The 18,192-nt window shown below is 33.0% G+C and overlaps 1 protein-coding gene across 1 annotated transcript; it reads left to right on the plus strand.

Moving 5' to 3' along the window:
• Positions 1 to 1,836: 1,836 nt before the first annotated feature.
• LOC125063576 (DNA-directed RNA polymerase I subunit RPA2) lies at positions 1,837 to 18,074 on the plus strand. Its single transcript, XM_047670085.1, has 20 exons — positions 1,837 to 2,045; positions 2,432 to 2,761; positions 3,129 to 3,221; positions 3,409 to 3,555; positions 4,187 to 4,359; positions 5,133 to 5,382; positions 6,311 to 6,457; positions 7,285 to 7,451; positions 8,074 to 8,221; positions 8,798 to 8,858; positions 9,709 to 9,908; positions 10,633 to 10,786; positions 11,415 to 11,505; positions 11,813 to 12,008; positions 12,435 to 12,649; positions 13,562 to 13,700; positions 15,076 to 15,282; positions 16,252 to 16,455; positions 16,993 to 17,157; positions 17,850 to 18,074. The coding sequence occupies exons 1-20, from the start codon at positions 1,950 to 1,952 to the stop codon at positions 18,054 to 18,056; spliced, it is 3,390 nt and encodes a 1,129-aa protein (XP_047526041.1). The 5' UTR covers positions 1,837 to 1,949; the 3' UTR covers positions 18,057 to 18,074.
• Positions 18,075 to 18,192: the final 118 nt, after the last annotated feature.

Below are 18,192 nucleotides of genomic sequence, written 5' to 3' on the forward strand. Positions count from 1 at the left end.
GTCATGATGATAATGGCTGAAGATGAATCGCTCACAGCAATCGCGTTTGATAGAGCATTATTCAATTTCAAGATACGATTAGCAGACAAGATAAAAATTAATTTATAAACATACTTATATTTTCCAATACATCCAAGGTTCATTAACAATGTTAGCTTTAATAGATAAAATTACGAAATCTGTACCGCAGGCGTAGATTACGCGCGGTTGAACAGAATTCGGGTCTGATGCTTGAATAAATTTATATCATACTTACAATATGAAATAATATGGCAGACTTATCGTCTGACTTAGTCCTACTACATGTTGGTATAACCCATATTACGAAGGTGTAGAGTGTGCGGAAAAAGAACCAGCGAGGTGGAGATGCGAAGTAGGTCTTTACAAATTAATAGGCTTTAAAAAGACTTTAAAACCATTTCAGATTACAACCTATACACATTCTTATTTCGTAATTTTTTTAAGTATAATGATAATTTAAAAACCCGCTCAAACGCTTCTTTAAGAAAGATGGCTTCGTAGTTCGTACCAATCTCTATGACGTATTATGCTTGTAAAACGTAAAGGAATATGAAATTTTTGCGTGTTACTTAATCATCATTCTTCGATCTATATTAAATTACAATACATTATATGTGTATTATACGAAATTAAACTCCAACACATTATAGGATTAGACAAGCGAATAAATATTATTTACATGATATGTCATTGTCGATTCACGTCACGACTAATTTGTGTCACGATACTGACGGACAAAAATAAATTTTTTTTATAATGGGTTTTCTGATAAATTAATGAATTTTTACCAGTTACTCCATATCGATTTTTAAAGCCATGTTTTATACTTTAGGCTAAATATTACTTTATTTTTCAAACTCTCAAATTATCTATAGTTATGTACGCATTTACACAAAAAAAAAGTAATTATTATAAAATAACTGCTGTAGCAGTATAGAATAAAATAAAGCGGTATAGAATTGGGTTTTGAAGTGTACTTTAAAGCCCACAAAATTTATCATTCCGCCCAGGGGCTTGAGACAAAAACAGTTTTAAAGTGAAATTTTTATTACATCGTCTCAAACTTTTTCGTCTGTGTGTTGCATGTCGCGTGACGGTCGGAAGCAGAGTAGGGATAAAGTGAAAAGCGCTCGTCATAGCAGCCAAGGCCAATATGGCGGCGCCTATAGTTTTTTTTATTATGGCAAGCGTATAGACTATTATTAATTTGTGCTAGTGCTCCACGCTATTTTGTTTGTTTTTTAATATGTGTATATAATCTAAATAATTGTTAAGTATTATGTATGCCCTACTCTATAAGACACAGAGTTCAATAAAAATATTAGTTGGAGACTTAGTCTACTTTTATTATTTCCCATTATCATTCCTATTTTCCAAGTATAAAATTAAGATTGATAAAGCGATTTTTATACCCTTAATGGAATATTATTCCAATTTTTTTTAGTTAAATGTCTATAATGTGAAATAAAGTTTCACTTTTACCGTGGCTTCATAAAACCACACTATCCTTTTTTTTATATGCATGACGCACTAACACCATACGAATTTGTAAATGGTCACGTGACAAAGCGTCAGCTAATGTCGTTCTCATACAAATTCTTGAAGCGTTAGTGAGTCACGTCTTTGGAAAAGTGACTTTGTCTCAAGCCCCAGACTCTAGTGACAAGCACTAAGCAGTGACTATGATAATAATTTAATATAATGATATTAATTTATCCCTAATGGGAAAAGCAAAGGACTAAGCAGTGACTAATGTCTCGTGACAGAGACTTACTACAATTTGATAATAACAATTAACACTTGATATATGACAGTTGGATAAATAACAAAGTGTTGCTGTCAGGCACACGTGTTTATTTGCGAAACTGTTTGTTTTCTTACAATTTCTATTTAAAAAAACAACCGAATGGTCTAAATATTTCAATAAAATGGAGAAATTTAATCAAAAGAAGCTGTTACAACAGCCAACTTTGGCATATACTAGTAATCCTGATTTTAGTAGGCCCCCAAAAATTGCTAACCCAGTAAGTGTGTTTAATTTGTTTTTCCACATTATACAGTAACTTTTTTTTACTAATAATGTATAATAAATTCAAATTGACAAAATTGTTTCAGTGATTCTGTTTATATTTAAACATATGTAGTGTTGATTTAAAAAAAATGAAAAATAACACCTTCCTTTTATTAATAACATTGACAGAAATTTTTGTAAAATCAAATGTTTTACAATGTAATATACTAAATTATAACTGGTTTTATTCCCTATATGTTATGAAATCTATTTAACTAATTATATTAATATTTTGATACTAATATAATTATATTATTCTGATACATAACTGTACTTAAAGAAATTACTTGTGCTTTTAGTTTTATCTAAAGACATTAACTTTTATCAAATTTTTTCTAGTACCTACAATGCCTGGGAGCTCCTCACATAGATTCCTTTAATTATATGCTCACAGATGGTTTAAAAGCAGCCATAGAGAATTTAATACCAGTTCAATTTCAAATGCCATCTGGTGAAAGAGTAAAAATCCAAATAGATGATGCTACTTTCTCTAAACCGAGTGTTCCAATGGAGGCTGTTGGTGTTAAAAACCAGAGAGTATTGCCAACTGAATGTAGACAGAGGGCTGCTACATATAAGGGAGATTTTAAAGTTAGATTAACAATACAATATTCAGACAATGTTGTAACACTGGATCGGTCTCTTGGTCAGCTACCTATTATGATTAAGGTATTAAGGCAAATGAATAGCTTAATATATTAAAAGTAAGGGATAATGGCTTTTATGTTACAAAGAACCAAGACCCATAATGAGAGTCACATTTTGCTGTTTTGTTAAGTATCAATTGACTTACTAAATCATTCCACTTTCTTTATATCAAAAAGGTCATGCTCATATCTTCTTACCTGAATCAATGAAAACCAAACCTATTAAGACAGAGCAGGAGCTAATTATATATGATACAGTTTCTGTTATATTCTTATTACTTTCCTTGTGTAGACAATGATTAAGAAAAAATATGTTAAAAATATAAATTTATATAATTCAATTTCTAATCTAAGACATATTTTTATTATTATTAATATTTTTGTTTCAGTCTAAAATGTGCCATTTAGACAATCTTTCACCAGAAGAACTTATTAAACACAATGAGCATGGAGATGAATGGGGTGGCTATTTCATAGTAAAGGTAAAGAAAGTGCTACTAATAAAACAATACTCAATCTTAAAATAAATACTTATAAATCAAATTTAAACATTAGTCAATTTTAAATTAGGCAATCAATCTTAACTGCAAAACAATTTCTGTATCAACCACAAAGCGACAAAGTCAAATCTTGTACTACACAACAATTTCATAAAGAATTATCTTACAGGGTCATGAGCGTTTAGCAAGAATGTTGTTAGTTACAAGAAGAAATTACCCAGTTGCAATCAAGAGATCTGGTTGGAAAGGTCGGGGGAACTTGTTTACTGAGTTTGGTGTACTTGTAAGAAGTGTGAAAGCAGATCAGACAGCTACTGTAAGTAATTAAATATAAGTTAATGAAATTATATAGGAAATATTACTGCAATTGTTTGTGTTTTAAATTATGTTTTGTACTTTTCTTTTGCTTAGGGTCTGTTTCACAATGTACGGATAAGTTCTACATAAGTTCCAAATTAGCTATTTATTACTTATTGGTAGGATAAACACAATTGTTGCGTTTCACGACTGTCAGATAGCGCTATTCGTCACATAAAGTCCATCATAAGCTATGAGTCTGATGAAGTGACAAAAAGCACATCTTCCAAATAATTTATGTGTTGCATAGCTATTTGGTACTTTATCCATACATTGTGAAACAGACCCTTAGTTTGTCCAATTCATATCTTTATTTTTAATAATCAAGTTTGAAGCAGTTTTGACTTAGTAATACTTTGTATTCTTATAATTTGTACCTTATTGCTTTGTGTTAAGGTTACATTGATTCAAATTTTATTGAATTAGTTTTATATATACCTATCTGAAGTTGATGCCTTCGACGCTAATATCCCAGTCTCGTAAATTATAATAGCATCTTTATTTTATCGTGATTAAGATATACTTTGCAATGGACTAGCCTTAAAACACGACAAATTAATTTCTGTTATATCAATATATATTTCTTTCAGAACAATGTTCTTCACTTCCTTCAAAACGGTACTTGTAAATTAATGTTTTCGCATCGGAAAACTATGTATTATGCACCTTTGGTACTCATTATAAAGTGTCTAGTTGACTGGCCCGATCACTATATATATAGATTGCTGTTACATGGAAAGAAAAACGATTTATACTATGTTAAGTAAGTATTTTTATTTTTAACCTATATATGTTATTAAAGTCTAGAATATTCCTTGTCGTATTTCCTTAACCCAAGACTATAAAGGTTAGATAAAACAAAAACTAAATTTTGTTGTTGTAAACAAAAAATAAACCATACTCTCTGATATCACAAATCTGAAGATGGAGATATAGTTCTTGTCGTTCACTTATCTTTGAATACTTAATTATACGTAACTCGTTATTCGATTGTTCACGATAGCTAGTGTTCCTTAGTTGATAAAGTATCACAATTTATGGAAGTAGTTTGTTGTAGCCTAATTCCGCCTGAAAATAAATCTATTTCAAGAGACGCCATCCCATCCCATCCATTAATCATAATTTTTATTAGTTAGCTCAAATCTGCTGTACTTACACACCCGCGGCAATAATTGTTTCGCAGGCAAATGAACCCAAGGCCTATGTGTGTAACTAACATATGATGTATCCATAGGCCAAAGGATAAATTAACCAAATACAAACTATGACATCGTTTCCGCCGTCTTTTCTTACAATAATCAGGCATATGTTAATCGATGATCCAGCCTCGAGCTGCTGCGTAGGGATCTCAACTGTTCACTAACGGATTTTTAATTCCATATTTGCAATGAACAAGTGTCTTTTTTATACGATGAATGAAAACATTATGGAAAAACCTGCATGTCTTATAATAAAATACATGACGTATAAAAAATATGTGCCCCTTGCGATTATATAAAAGCAATTTAGAAAAGCAATACTTTTTTAAAATTCTAGCTGTGTTCAAAATATGCTCCGCGAATTACACGAACAAAGTCTCCATACAATGGAGGAGTGTCGTGAATATGTCGGCAAAATGTTCCGAGCTAAAATCACAGAGTTGCCCCCCTGGGCAGAGGATTTGGAGGCCACCGATTTTCTATTAAAGCACTGTGTTATGATACACTTAGACGACTATAAGGATAAGTGCCATGCCCTTATTTACATGACTCAGAAGTTGTATGACCTAGTTCAGAATAAATGCAAGGTAAGTGCTCATAATAATTCTACTTAAATCATAAACCCGCATTTGTAAATAATAAAATCTAAGTTGAGTGACTTCTTGCCTGTTTACTTCTAAATTTAATTCGCTGTCAGAGTTCACGAAACGAGTACTTTTAAATTAAACTTCTTTAGTTTTTTATTATTATTACATATTTTATTAAAATATATATTTATTGCTGTGGCTAAGATTTTATAATGTTCTATATTACATAGTGGTAAACTATTCAAGATAAACGGTAGGAGAACACCAGTCATGGGAACCACCATGCTTTTTGGTTGCTATGCCATTAAATTGTAGCTTAAGTGAAACGTTGGTACTTTTAATACAGCGCCATCCATCTATTAGAATTGTGACTATCAAATAATAAAGAAATAATTTGCAATAAAATAATATTGCGATTTGCGGGTATAAATTAAGATGTAAGCTTAAAGCCTATCTTTTAAGTTAGATCAAACTGCACATGGTGTGGAAATTTGATAGAAATCGGTTGAGTAGTTTAGTGTAGTCCATAGCGGACAAACAACGTGACACGTGATTTATATATATTAAGATAAAGAAAGACAAAATATTTATTTGATTAAAGCAACATACGCAAAAAAAGAAATACAAACACATTTTGTTTTATTTAATTAACTGCCTTAACATGTGTTGATGAGGATTACTGTTAATCATTTTGTAAAAAAAACTTTGGTGAAGAGTGACTGAGATTTTATTTGAGAACTGCCAGTAAGTGTAAATTAAGAAAACGTACACGTATAAGCATAAAGTTACCTATTTCAATAAATTATATTTTGACTCAGTTCATTGTATCTAAAATAATCTACTTTTATGACGCACTGAATTTGCTCTTTGAATTTTATAATACGGTAGAAATTATTTATGTACGTATGTTTTTATATTTTATTCTAAGGTGGAAGGTGCTGATGCTGTGATGGTTCAAGAGTTGCAAGTGGGAGGTCAGTTGTATTTGCAGATTTTGAAGGAACGAATGCAGAATCTGCTTCTTATGATGAAGTATGGCTTTCTCAAACGGAATTTTGGAGAGCGGAGTATAGGGGTTAGTTATTTATTTTAAATTCAAAGTTTTTGATTATTTAACGTTTAAATCTAATTTTGATATATTTTAGTATAGTGATATTATGAAAGGAATTAAGAAAATTCGGTCACAACTTAATACCATATATACCCTTCGTTACAAAATAAATGTTTGTTAAATTCGGGTGAGTAAATGAATTGGCTCGTACGATTAACATTATTATTAATTACTTAAAATGTCAGATGGGACATGGTGTAATGGTTGCAGCTCCTTACAAACATTTTGTAAAACAAAAAAAAATGGCGATTAAAAAGAGTGGCGGAGAGTTTATTGCCAGTTCTTCTCTCCCGTTCTACGCCCTCGATTTGAGAACTGGCAGTAAATGTTTTTTTTTTTTTATGTAATAGGAGGCAAACGGGCAGGAGGCTCACCTGATGTTAAGTGATACCGCCGCCCATGGACACTCACAATGCCAGAAGGCTCGCAAGTGCGTTGCCGGCCTTTCAAGAATTGGTACGCTCTTTTCTTGAAGGACCCTAAGTCGAATTGGTTCGGAAATACTTCTGTGGGCAGCTGGTTCCACATAGTGGTGGTGCGCGGCAAAAACTGCCTTAGAAAACGCTCTGTTGTGGAACGACGGACGTCGAGGTGATACGGATGGTATTTTGTATTTTGCCTTGACGAAAAAAAAAAAAAAATTAAAATTAGAAGCATTAATATGTATTTCTTTACTGACAAGTCATAAGTGTATATTATGTTACCTATATGATTAAATGATTTTTTACATAATCCCAAAATCAAGATTTTTAGCAAACGCCACAGTACTTTACCTGTATTTGCCTCCACAGACGGAAATCCATCAAATAATTAAAGCGTCCGGTTCGTTGGAACAGCGAATGGAAATGTTCATATCAACGGGCACAGCGCCCTCGAACAACGTCAACTTGCCGCAGTACAAGGGACTGACTATAGTCGCCGAGAATATTAACCGGCAGAGATATATGTCGCATTTCAGGTGATTTTGTCTTATATTTCTATAGCTATTGCGCATAAGGTAATAAGATTTTTGAATAGACAATTAATTTAAATACTGTTAATGCTCCTCTCTAAAATTGTATGTTTCTCTCTGGCGGTAGTTTTGATTTGCGTTCCCTTGACAATCTAATTCTTGAAACTCCTATTCATAAAACTGAATTCTATCACTCTTTTACAATCGTAAGCCTGTAAATGATTAACAGCAACTACAGAAGGATAAAGGTGGTCTAACTAAATTTATGAATACTTGAGTATTATGACTGGACACCAACTTCCAAAAACGAAAATAATATTATCGTTTAAAACATTTCATTATCTCGGTAATCGGGTTGGTCTTCAACAGAAATAAGAAGTTTTAGTGCATTATGGTGTTGGGTAATTTTTTGCCTTGAATTTTTTCAATGTCCGTAGCGCTGATATCTCTTTTAATTACGTCATACGTAAACTTTTGATAGTTGTTACTTGCTGTTCTATAGTTTAAATGAAACCCTTTTTTATTTACATTAGAATATTTTATAAACATATATTTAGACTTATTTATAATAGTCTTAATAACCTAATCCTAAATTATTAACGAATTGTAATATGTTTATAATTCTTAGAGCAATTCATCGTGGTTCGTTCTTCATGGAAATGCGAACGACGGAAGCTCGCCAGTTATTGCCTGACGCTTGGGGCTTCGTGTGTCCCGTTCATACGCCTGATGGAGCTCCATGTGGACTGCTGAACCATCTCACTGCTACAGCGCAGGTATTTTTTTTTCATACCACAAACATAATCTTCTAACATTACAGCTTACATTTTATTGATACTAAGGTGCCCATTATCGGCATCGGTACGACTGAGGATTTTAGGTGGCAAATAGCAATATACTATAACATAATGGCAATAAAGTAGAAATTTCCGTGATATGTGGTCGTAATAACAAAAATACCGCTTCGGTATGCTTGAGGCTGGTGTATCGGCAGCCTTGAGAATGCTTAGGCATCCTTCGGTACGCCGCCGGCGCAAAGCAAATGAACCAGACTTTCAAAATTTTCATAACTCATTCTATAATAATCATAAAATTTTCGAACGTCCTTAAGGACGCTTCGTCATCCCTAAGAACGTTGCAGCATGCCAAAGCATAATTGCCGATAGTGTGCGCTTGCATGTAGGATGCCGAAGGATCATTTTCCTTGCCGATGCCGATAATGGGCGCCGGGCCTAATGTAATTTAAACCAATAAACTATTTTCTATCGGAGAACGGAATTATAACTCTAAAAATTGTTTTATTTATTTTTAATGATAATATCACATAAGGAAATTAATTAATATATTTTCAGGTAACGACACATTTAGATCCGAAGGAAACAAGGCTTTTGCCTTCTGTTTTAGAAAAGTGTGGTAAGTTAAAAACTACCTTAATATCATCTGTCATCGTTAGGAAATTCTAAAACTCTTCAATTGAGGCTTATTGTACGAATTGTTTTTATAAATTCAATTTCTATCAAAATATGGTGGAGGAAAGAGACGTGGCGATTATACGAGCAAAAATAGTTCTAATTTGCTACGCGTCATTTCATTTATTCACAAATGTATACTTTTTAATTCTTTCAGTAGTGTCAACATAAGTAATTTAACATTGCTGCTGCTTCGAATCCTACGACAATTCTCATTCCGCAGACACTAGATTATAAAGTTTAACACTTCTTTCGGTTTCAAAGAGTTATAAATAATAAATCTATTTATTTTTGATATATTTTCGTAATAAATAATATCCATACTCGAATGGTGAAATTGAACACTATAGTCGTATTTTTAATTAGACGAAGCCAACTGACAGTAGCTAATGTAACTTTGCAAAATAATGTTGCCATATTTAAAGTAATAGTGATGCGTTCAGTTCTTGTTCAATCAGATGAATGAACAATGAGTGTGAATAGTCAATCATTTCAAACAATAAAAGAATATTATTTCTATTTCAAAATTGTATAAAAGTGCTCTGATATAAGTTAGGTACTAGTACTATGTAACTACAATCAGTTTTATGACGTCTTATTACAAAGCGCGGCGCGGCGACTAGTGCCATCACCGATCATTAATTCAGGGGTTTTTACTTTGTCACAACACTATTTTTATTTCATTAAAAACTGACAACACCGTAAACGTCAGTTGACTTCGTCTAATTAAAAATACAACTGAGTTCGTTATATGTATCTCTTATAATGTTAGTACAAAAGCAGTTTTTTTTCAGGAATGGAACCAATAAGCTCGGTATCCCAAACTCCTTTAGACAATGACGTATACAAATATCCAGTGTTCCTAGATGGTCGTTTAGAGGGCTATTTAGATGAGGGAACAGCGGCAAAGTCCGTTGCCTATCTCCGAACACTCAAAGTTAAAGGGGAAGATGTGCCTATAAGTACGGAGATTGTGCTTATACCGAAACTTGAGGTGAGATCTTAAATGTCATTTAACCGACTTAAAAAGGTTTAATTTGCCCTGTGTCTGATAATGTTAGAATTGAGTTTTAAATTAGGTACATTCCAAGTTTTAACTAAATCAGTTTAGTAGTTTTTGAGATATCCATGATATGTATCTCTCCGCACGTCCATGGCCAGATTTGCCAAATATTACCTTAAAACTACTAAAATCTATTGACTGACCAATTTAATATATAAAATATAAAATATAAAAAAGCCTTTTATTTCCCAATATAGTTAATTAATAAGGTACATTTCTTTATGTGGTTTTCTAAACCTTTGCAAAACTTAACAAAATCTATTAGTAAATGAATAAATATTATGACTATATTTCTATCATGCTAAGTATTATTATTTACAGTTTTTGATATTCTAATTATTGTATGGGAACCCCTCTTCAGGTGAAGGCCTCTTCCAGCTTTTGCCAGTTTTCTCTATTTTGCGCTATGTGCTGCCATTTGGGGCCAGCTATTTTTTTAATATCTTCTTCTTCCCAGCGTGCGAAAGGTCGCCCTCTGCAGCGTTTTCCTTTAGGTCCTTTCCAGGTCGTAATTTGTTGTGTCCATCTGACCAATTTAATATACCTTATATTTAATACCAATAATTGTTGGGTTTAATTAACAATATATTTAAAGTTTTGGTTGTTTTGCTAATTAAATTTTCGATAGATATTAAATTAACCTTACAATCCACAGACAACGTCACAATACGCGGGCGTATTCCTCTTCACCAACGAGACACGGATGATGAGACCGGTGATCAATCTCTCGACTGGTCAACTGGAAATGATAGGCACTATGGAGCAACTGTATTTAGACATTGCTGTGACGCAAACAGAAATTATCAAAGGTAAAAATACTACTTTTTCATGACTTTACTGCTACACCGGTTTTGCCTATACCAACGATTGCTATACCGTTTTATTATACCATTTTATTTTTGTTATACCATTTTATTACCATAACGACTTTTTGCTACACCGATATTACCTATACCAACGATTGTTATACCATTTTATTACCATAACGACTTTTTGCTACACCGATATTACCTATACCAACGATTGTTATACCATTTTATTACCATAACGACTTTTTGCTACACCGATATTACCTATACCAACGATTGTTATACCATTTTATTACCATAACGACTTTTTGCTACACCGATATTACCTATACCAACGATTGTTATACCATTTTATTACCATAACGACTTTTTGCTACACCGGTTTTACATATACCAACTTACTTAACCTTTTCATGACACTTTTTGCTACACCGCGTTTGCCTATACCGACGTTTGCTATACCGTTTTATTACCATAACGACTTTCTTATACCATTTTATTATCTTAATGACTTTCCTATACCGTTGTATTACTATACCGACTTATGGCTATCGTACACTGTTTTATATGGAGACGCAAATATATTATAGTCGCGTCTAATAATTACAAATATAATTTTACTTCATAGGTAAAACAACACATTTGGAACTATCAAAATCGGCGTTTATGAGTAATTTGGCTCAACTCGTCCCAATGCCAGATTGCAATCAGTCACCAAGGTATAAATATTTTTCATTCTTAACTAAGTGCATGATCATTGACCCCAGTAGTAGACCAATATGTTATTATTTTGTGTATAATTTTTAACATCAATTTAATAAATAAAATTAGATTTTCATGTATTTTTATTTATTATAATATAATGAATATTAATTAAATGAACGTAATGTATTTTATCAGTAAGTATATACGTAATTCGCAACGTATAAGAATGTGGCAACATACACAAATTTTTTTTATTAATCTTTTTTATTTCCCGCAAATTTGTTTATGGCAACAACGGACAAAAAATGTTTTTTTTTCCAGAAACATGTACCAATGCCAAATGGGTAAGCAAACAATGGGTACACCCATACACACTTGGAAGACGAATGGCGAAACCAAATTGTATCGGCTGCAATCAGGCGGCGCACCCCTATTCCGTCCCTTACATCACGATTTATTGAGTTTGGACGACTTTCCTTCTGGGACAAATGCTATTATCGCTGTCATTTCTTATACGGTAAGTTTCTTTAAAATAAAGTAAACAAAAAAACCGTCTATTTTTTATTATCGCCAAATTTATGAATTACCTTTACGCATTTGACGACTCATTGGTCTAGTGGTTAGTACCCCTGACTGCGAATCCATGGGTCCCGGGTTCGATCCCCGGCTGAAACGAACATCGATGTGATGAGTGTTGTTTGTGTTGGTGTTGTGCTTAGGTCTTGGGTGTTTAAATATGTATTTATATGTCTATCTATCTATAATATGTATGTATATCCGTTGCCTAGTACCCATAACACAAGCTTCACCAGCTTAGGATGGGACTAGGTCAATTGGTGTGAATTGTCTTTTTAAAAAAAAATGTATTTTTAAAACCAAAAAATCATAGATTTTACCTACTCCGTGGATTAAACATGTTAGATAAAATCACATAATATTACAGGGCTATGATATGGAAGACGCGATGATCATAAACAAATCTGCCCATGAGCGCGGCTTCGCGGCCGGCACTGTATATAAATCAAACTTTATTGAGCTGGATAATGTTAACTCTTACTTTATCCGAGATCCGAGCAAACCCGAGCTAGCGGCTTATATTGATGAGGATGGGTTGCCGGCCGTTGGGGCAAGAGTTAATTCTGAAGACCCTTTCTACTGGTAAGAAATAGAAGCGACTTTAGTTGATCGATTTTATGGTACTTATCCCTTATAAAAAATTATTGTACAATAGTTTATACGCATTTATAAGATCATGAATTAACAATAAAACTGAAAGGCTCGTTGCTGTTGCTTGCTGTTAACCTAACAAGAAGCGCTAAATGTGAAGATGGAAAAATGGAAAGATTCTCATCTCTCAAGTTTCCGTTTTTGTAGTCGCTTGAATTTTTTTTTTAATTCTTTAAGTACAAAATAATACCTAGTGTAGTGTTTATGTCACCGTAAAATTGTAAACATCGTTAGATTGTAATCTATCTCGCAAGATTGTGAACTCAACGTATTGCTTACAATTTAACGTATTATTGTTCGGTAGATTATAATCTATCGAAGTGAAACCGTCACATTGTGAAACGGATCGTAACTCGCGCGCTGATTGGTTGAACGGAATATGCCCCGCGCCACCATATTTGTTTGTTAATTCGTTTGTTAATGAACATTACCTCAATTTAAGCTATTCATTAGTATTGTAGAAAATTAGGTCAACCTAATATTACTTACTAGCTATAATTATTGTATAGGCTAGATTGTAATTAATGTAAAGTCGCACTCTTTTTTGTGAACTTTATTGTAAAAAAAATATAGAAAAAAAATGAATCATAATATGACGAGAAAGGCTAAAATCACGCTACGACTGAATTAGTGTTGATGAAATATCAAGGTACAGTAAAAAATAAAGGGGAATAATCTCCGTTTTTAGTGTGTTCAAAATAACTGTCATCTGTCAACATCTGTCAACAATTTTACAATGTAATTGCTATGTTTCTCGTGTTTGAAGGCATTTTTATACGATTCAAGGAGAAAATTTACTTCCATGTAAATATGTTGTTCAATTAGTTATCTCTTTTTTTATAGTTTCTTCGACGGTGACAGAAGTCAGTACATAGTAAGCAAATACCACGGCAAAGAGGAGGTCTTTGTGGATAGCGTAAGGCTTTGTGGGGACTTCTCGCCTCGCGCTTGTAAGAAGGCTGTTGTCATGTTGAGGATACAGGTTCGAAATTCTACTACTACTAGCTGACCCGGCAAACGTTGTTTTGTCTAGGAAAAAATTTTTTAGTTCAATAAAAATAACTATTTACTATACTAAAAAATAGGTGTTGATCGTAGAGGAGGATCGTAGGGGAAATTTAAGTTTGTATGTATTTTTGATGCCACATTATAAAAAAATTAAAAAATTTGGGGTGGACACCCCTTATCACTTGAGATAAGGGGTTTGAAAGATAGATAGTTTCCGATTCTCAGACATACTGAATATGCATAAAAAATTTCATACTAAGAATTGGACAAGCCGTTTCGGAGGAGTATAGAAACGAACATTGTGACACGAGAATTTCATATATATAGAGATAAATGAGTATTTGTATGCTCTAATTCAAAAACAAGACTCAGTAGAGTCATCCTGTTCGTCAAAAATTGATTAAATTTTGACATACGGAAGTCAAAGTTGTTTCTGAATCTCACACAAAGGGTATGTTCCGATATACACTGCGAGTACTGTATAGTGCTCCCACTGTTCAAAAATTCGTTCCGCTATGGACTGCCAGTATACAGCCGCAGCGTCCTAGGGAAATATATGACGTCACAAATCCCCGCTATACTTCTGCGAGCACTGGCGTTTTCGAGGTAAGGTACTCGCAGTGATCACGTGATCAATCAAAACCACTTGAATGCCTAACGGCTGATATAACTTACAGTTTAATAACAAACATTTAAAATTCTAACTTACTTTCTTTGTAGTATTAATTCAATTGACAGTTAATATTAATATAGATTTTTTTAATGCGATAATACTCCAATAATAGTTTTTCTTGTTGATAAAACTTTGATGCACTCATTTGAAAACTGTGTCGAAAAACGAAGCTGACTAGTATACTGGACTGCGTTCCGTTTTAAATTGTAACCAGTATAGCTGGCTATAGAGAAACGGTTTCACAGTATACTAAATTGACAGTACTCTGTACAGTGGTCGCAGTGTATATCGGAACATACCCTAAGTTTCTTCTCATTTTCTTCAAGTAAAGTGGCTTATTATTAGTTAAAATAAGCAGTAAAATTGTGTTAATAATAAATATGACGAATTTCAAGTAGCGCTATTTAGACCCAGTCATGTACTTCAAATTTTTACTTACAGATAATTGGAAAGTAACTGATTAATACTTTACTTAATAATCATGAGATGTTTAGAATTAAATGATATAACCATAATTTATTTATATCATTATCTAAGAATCTTGTGACGAAATTCATTTAGAAAGGTTTCTTTTGCTAACAGAAAGCAGAGAATCAAATGAACTGAAAACGCGATTATATTTTATAAATATTACTTTTGTTGTACTTGTTGTGATTGTACTTTTCTATCCCTACAGCGTAACCCAACAGTAGGTGACAAATTCGCGTCTCGAGCGGGTCAAAAAGGTATCTGCTCGCAAAAATGGCCGGCAGAAGACCTGCCTTTCACGGAATCCGGTTTAATCCCGGATATCCTGTTCAACCCTCACGGCTTTCCTTCAAGAATGACAATAGCTATGATGATCGAGTGTATGGCGGGAAAAGCGGCTTGTTTACATGGACATGTAAGTATAGGAATATTTTTGTCAAAATGTTACTATTTTCTTATTTACCTATGAGAGAAATCGACATAGAATATTAATGTCTGATTCTTTCATTTTCTTCTAGAATTATTTATATTCTCACCTATTTTATGTTTATTTTTGTTAAGTGAATTTGTTGATACATTTTTTCATGTATTTTATTATGTACGTATTGTTTGTCTGTATGATAAGTCTCTAAACAACACGACAGGATTTATAGTTTGTCATATAAAAGGCCGGCAACGCACTCGCGAGCCATCTGGCATAGAATATCCATATGCTATATTACTTAACATCAGGTAAGCCTCCTGGTCGTTTGCCCCCGATTCTATAAAAAAAAAGGTGCGTGTACTTATGTACGCGCGTAAACAGTTATACTTCTTTGGCTTTCTTTATTTTTTTTAAATATTAAATAATTAATAATAAATATTTAACGTTAATAATTTAATAATTAGTATATTATTCTATTATTAATTGATATTAATAATAATAATAATTATTATTTATTATTTTATTATATTATTTATTCAATTTAATAACTAGGTATGTTTCATAACCTTTTAACTAAGTAACAATAGGTCTTTGTGAAAAAGCATTGCTAAATTTCTTTGAAAAAATAATTAAAACTCCTTTATTTGTTAAAAAGGTACTACTACAAAGGTCATTATGGTCATTCAAAATTCTTGGCATACCTGCTAACTTCACGCATATTCTATTTCTTTTTACTTGTAGATTGTCTTATTCCCATCTCGCTCGCGCACGCTCGGCGTCCGGCTGTCACGGTGCGCACGCATCGTAAAATTTCACTCTCATAAATTTTTCATAACGCGCCTAAAGAAGTATAACTTCAAAAACTTTTATTATTTTTATAGTCTGATTCATGAAACTCTTGGATACCATGTCATGATCATTGATTCATATATTTTTTTTATAATTTATATACAATTTAAGGTACACGACGCAACTCCATTCCGTTTTAACGAAAAGGATACAGCCATCAATTACTTTGGAAGGCTTTTAGAAGCTGGGGGTTATAACTATTATGGAACAGAGAGGGTGTACAGTGGTGTCGATGGTCGGGAGATGGTAGCCGATATTTTCTTTGGGCTGGTCTACTACCAGCGGCTGCGGCATATGGTGTCTGACAAGTGGCAGGTAAGCAATAATCGTTTCAGAATTTATGTGGTGTATATTATTCTACTTTGAATGTTTATAATCGAATAGAATGGTCTGCCCATTTCACCAGGTTTTCAGTTATACATTGATAGTTCGATTTTTTTTTGGAATCTTATCCAGTTTCTAGATGGGCTATTTATATTAAGAAGAGATATTCGTCATAAAAGAAAAAAATGCAATCTTATTTGCTCAGCTTGTCATATGTATAATTTAAACGCAAAGGTGAATTTGTTCGTTACTACTGAACCGGTTTAAATGTTATACAAACATCAGTTAATTGAAAAACAATTTGGGTCTATTATCTATACTCTAATTTTTTGTAAGTAAATTGTGTGTAATTGTGTCAGAATAAGATGGAAATAACACTAAAATTAATAGGAAGAGAAAAAGTATGGGGTTAGATCCGACAAAGGAGCACTGCAGATATCGAATAAAAAATAGCACTAGAAAAGGCATACTATCGACTGATCTTTTATTTATATTTCTTAAATATGTAAATAAATTTCATCTCCCAAGGTCCGTACAACCGGCGCAGTGGATGCTCGTACAAGGCAGCCCGTGAAGGGAAGGCGGCGTGGAGGTGGAGTGAGGCTGGGAGAGATGGAGAGGGATGCTCTCATCTCTCATGGAGCTGCCTTCATGCTGCAGGACAGGCTGTTCCATTGTTCGGATAAGTGTCAGGTATATTTCCCTCCTACAGGCTTAAGATATTATAGTCCAGTCAAATTATGTCTAAAAACGGGTTAAATAAACATGAGCGAACACAGTTTGGGGATTTTGAGGATCGATAGGGGGGTGTATTCTGAGCATAAATTCCAATTTGAGGGGTTGTACCGAGGTCAGCTCAAGGTCATTTCGATGGAAACGCGTTTAATTCGATATCTCGAGAATGGTTAGTGTTAGGCGAAAAATTGTAGAGACCTTATCTTTTCCAAACAAAATTTACTAACTTTTTTATCTGAAACTTTTTTTTATAACATTAATATTTTTCAACTTATTACTCCCGCAAGGCAAAAATTTTCCATATTTCGTCGTTTTCTCCCCAATCATTCAATTTTATTAAATTTTACCGATCATCGAAGTGTAGATCTTTTAATTATGAACAATTTTGTTCTTGAACTTTTTTCCGTAATGCCAATACCTTCGGAGTTATAGATTACTTTACCGAGCGAAATCCGCGCCACTATCGATCCTCAAAATCCCCAAACTGTGTTCACTCATGTTTATTTATTTCGTAATTTGACTGGACTATTAATAATTAATCTCAATTATTGACGTTGTTATCTAAAATAAGCAGTTTTCTAAAATAAGCAGTTTTCTAGTTGGTATAATCCTGTTTTAATTTGTAATTTAAAAAAACCTTTTGGTTTCAGGCGTTGCTTTGTACGAAATGCGGTACATTACTAGGACCAATAGCAGTTACAGGGGGTTCAAAAGACACGTGTCGTCTCTGCAAACAGGGACACCTTGTATCAATAGCTATACCCTATATATTCAAGTTCTTCGTTACCCAATTAGCATCGGTAAATATTAATGTTAAAATAAATTGTGTTAACACGCTCGCTATTATGGCGGCCTAGTAAATATATGGGAACATATTTTGGTTTTTATTACATGGTGGTAACACCATTCTTTAAATATTTACTGTAATCTAGCCGAATAAAATCTACACTACTGCCTTATAAAGACTATCAGTTTTCTATATATTTAATTAAA

Source organism: Pieris napi, chromosome 3 (genome assembly GCF_905475465.1).
Source record: "Pieris napi chromosome 3, ilPieNapi1.2, whole genome shotgun sequence".
Lineage (NCBI taxonomy): Eukaryota > Metazoa > Arthropoda > Insecta > Lepidoptera > Pieridae > Pieris > Pieris napi.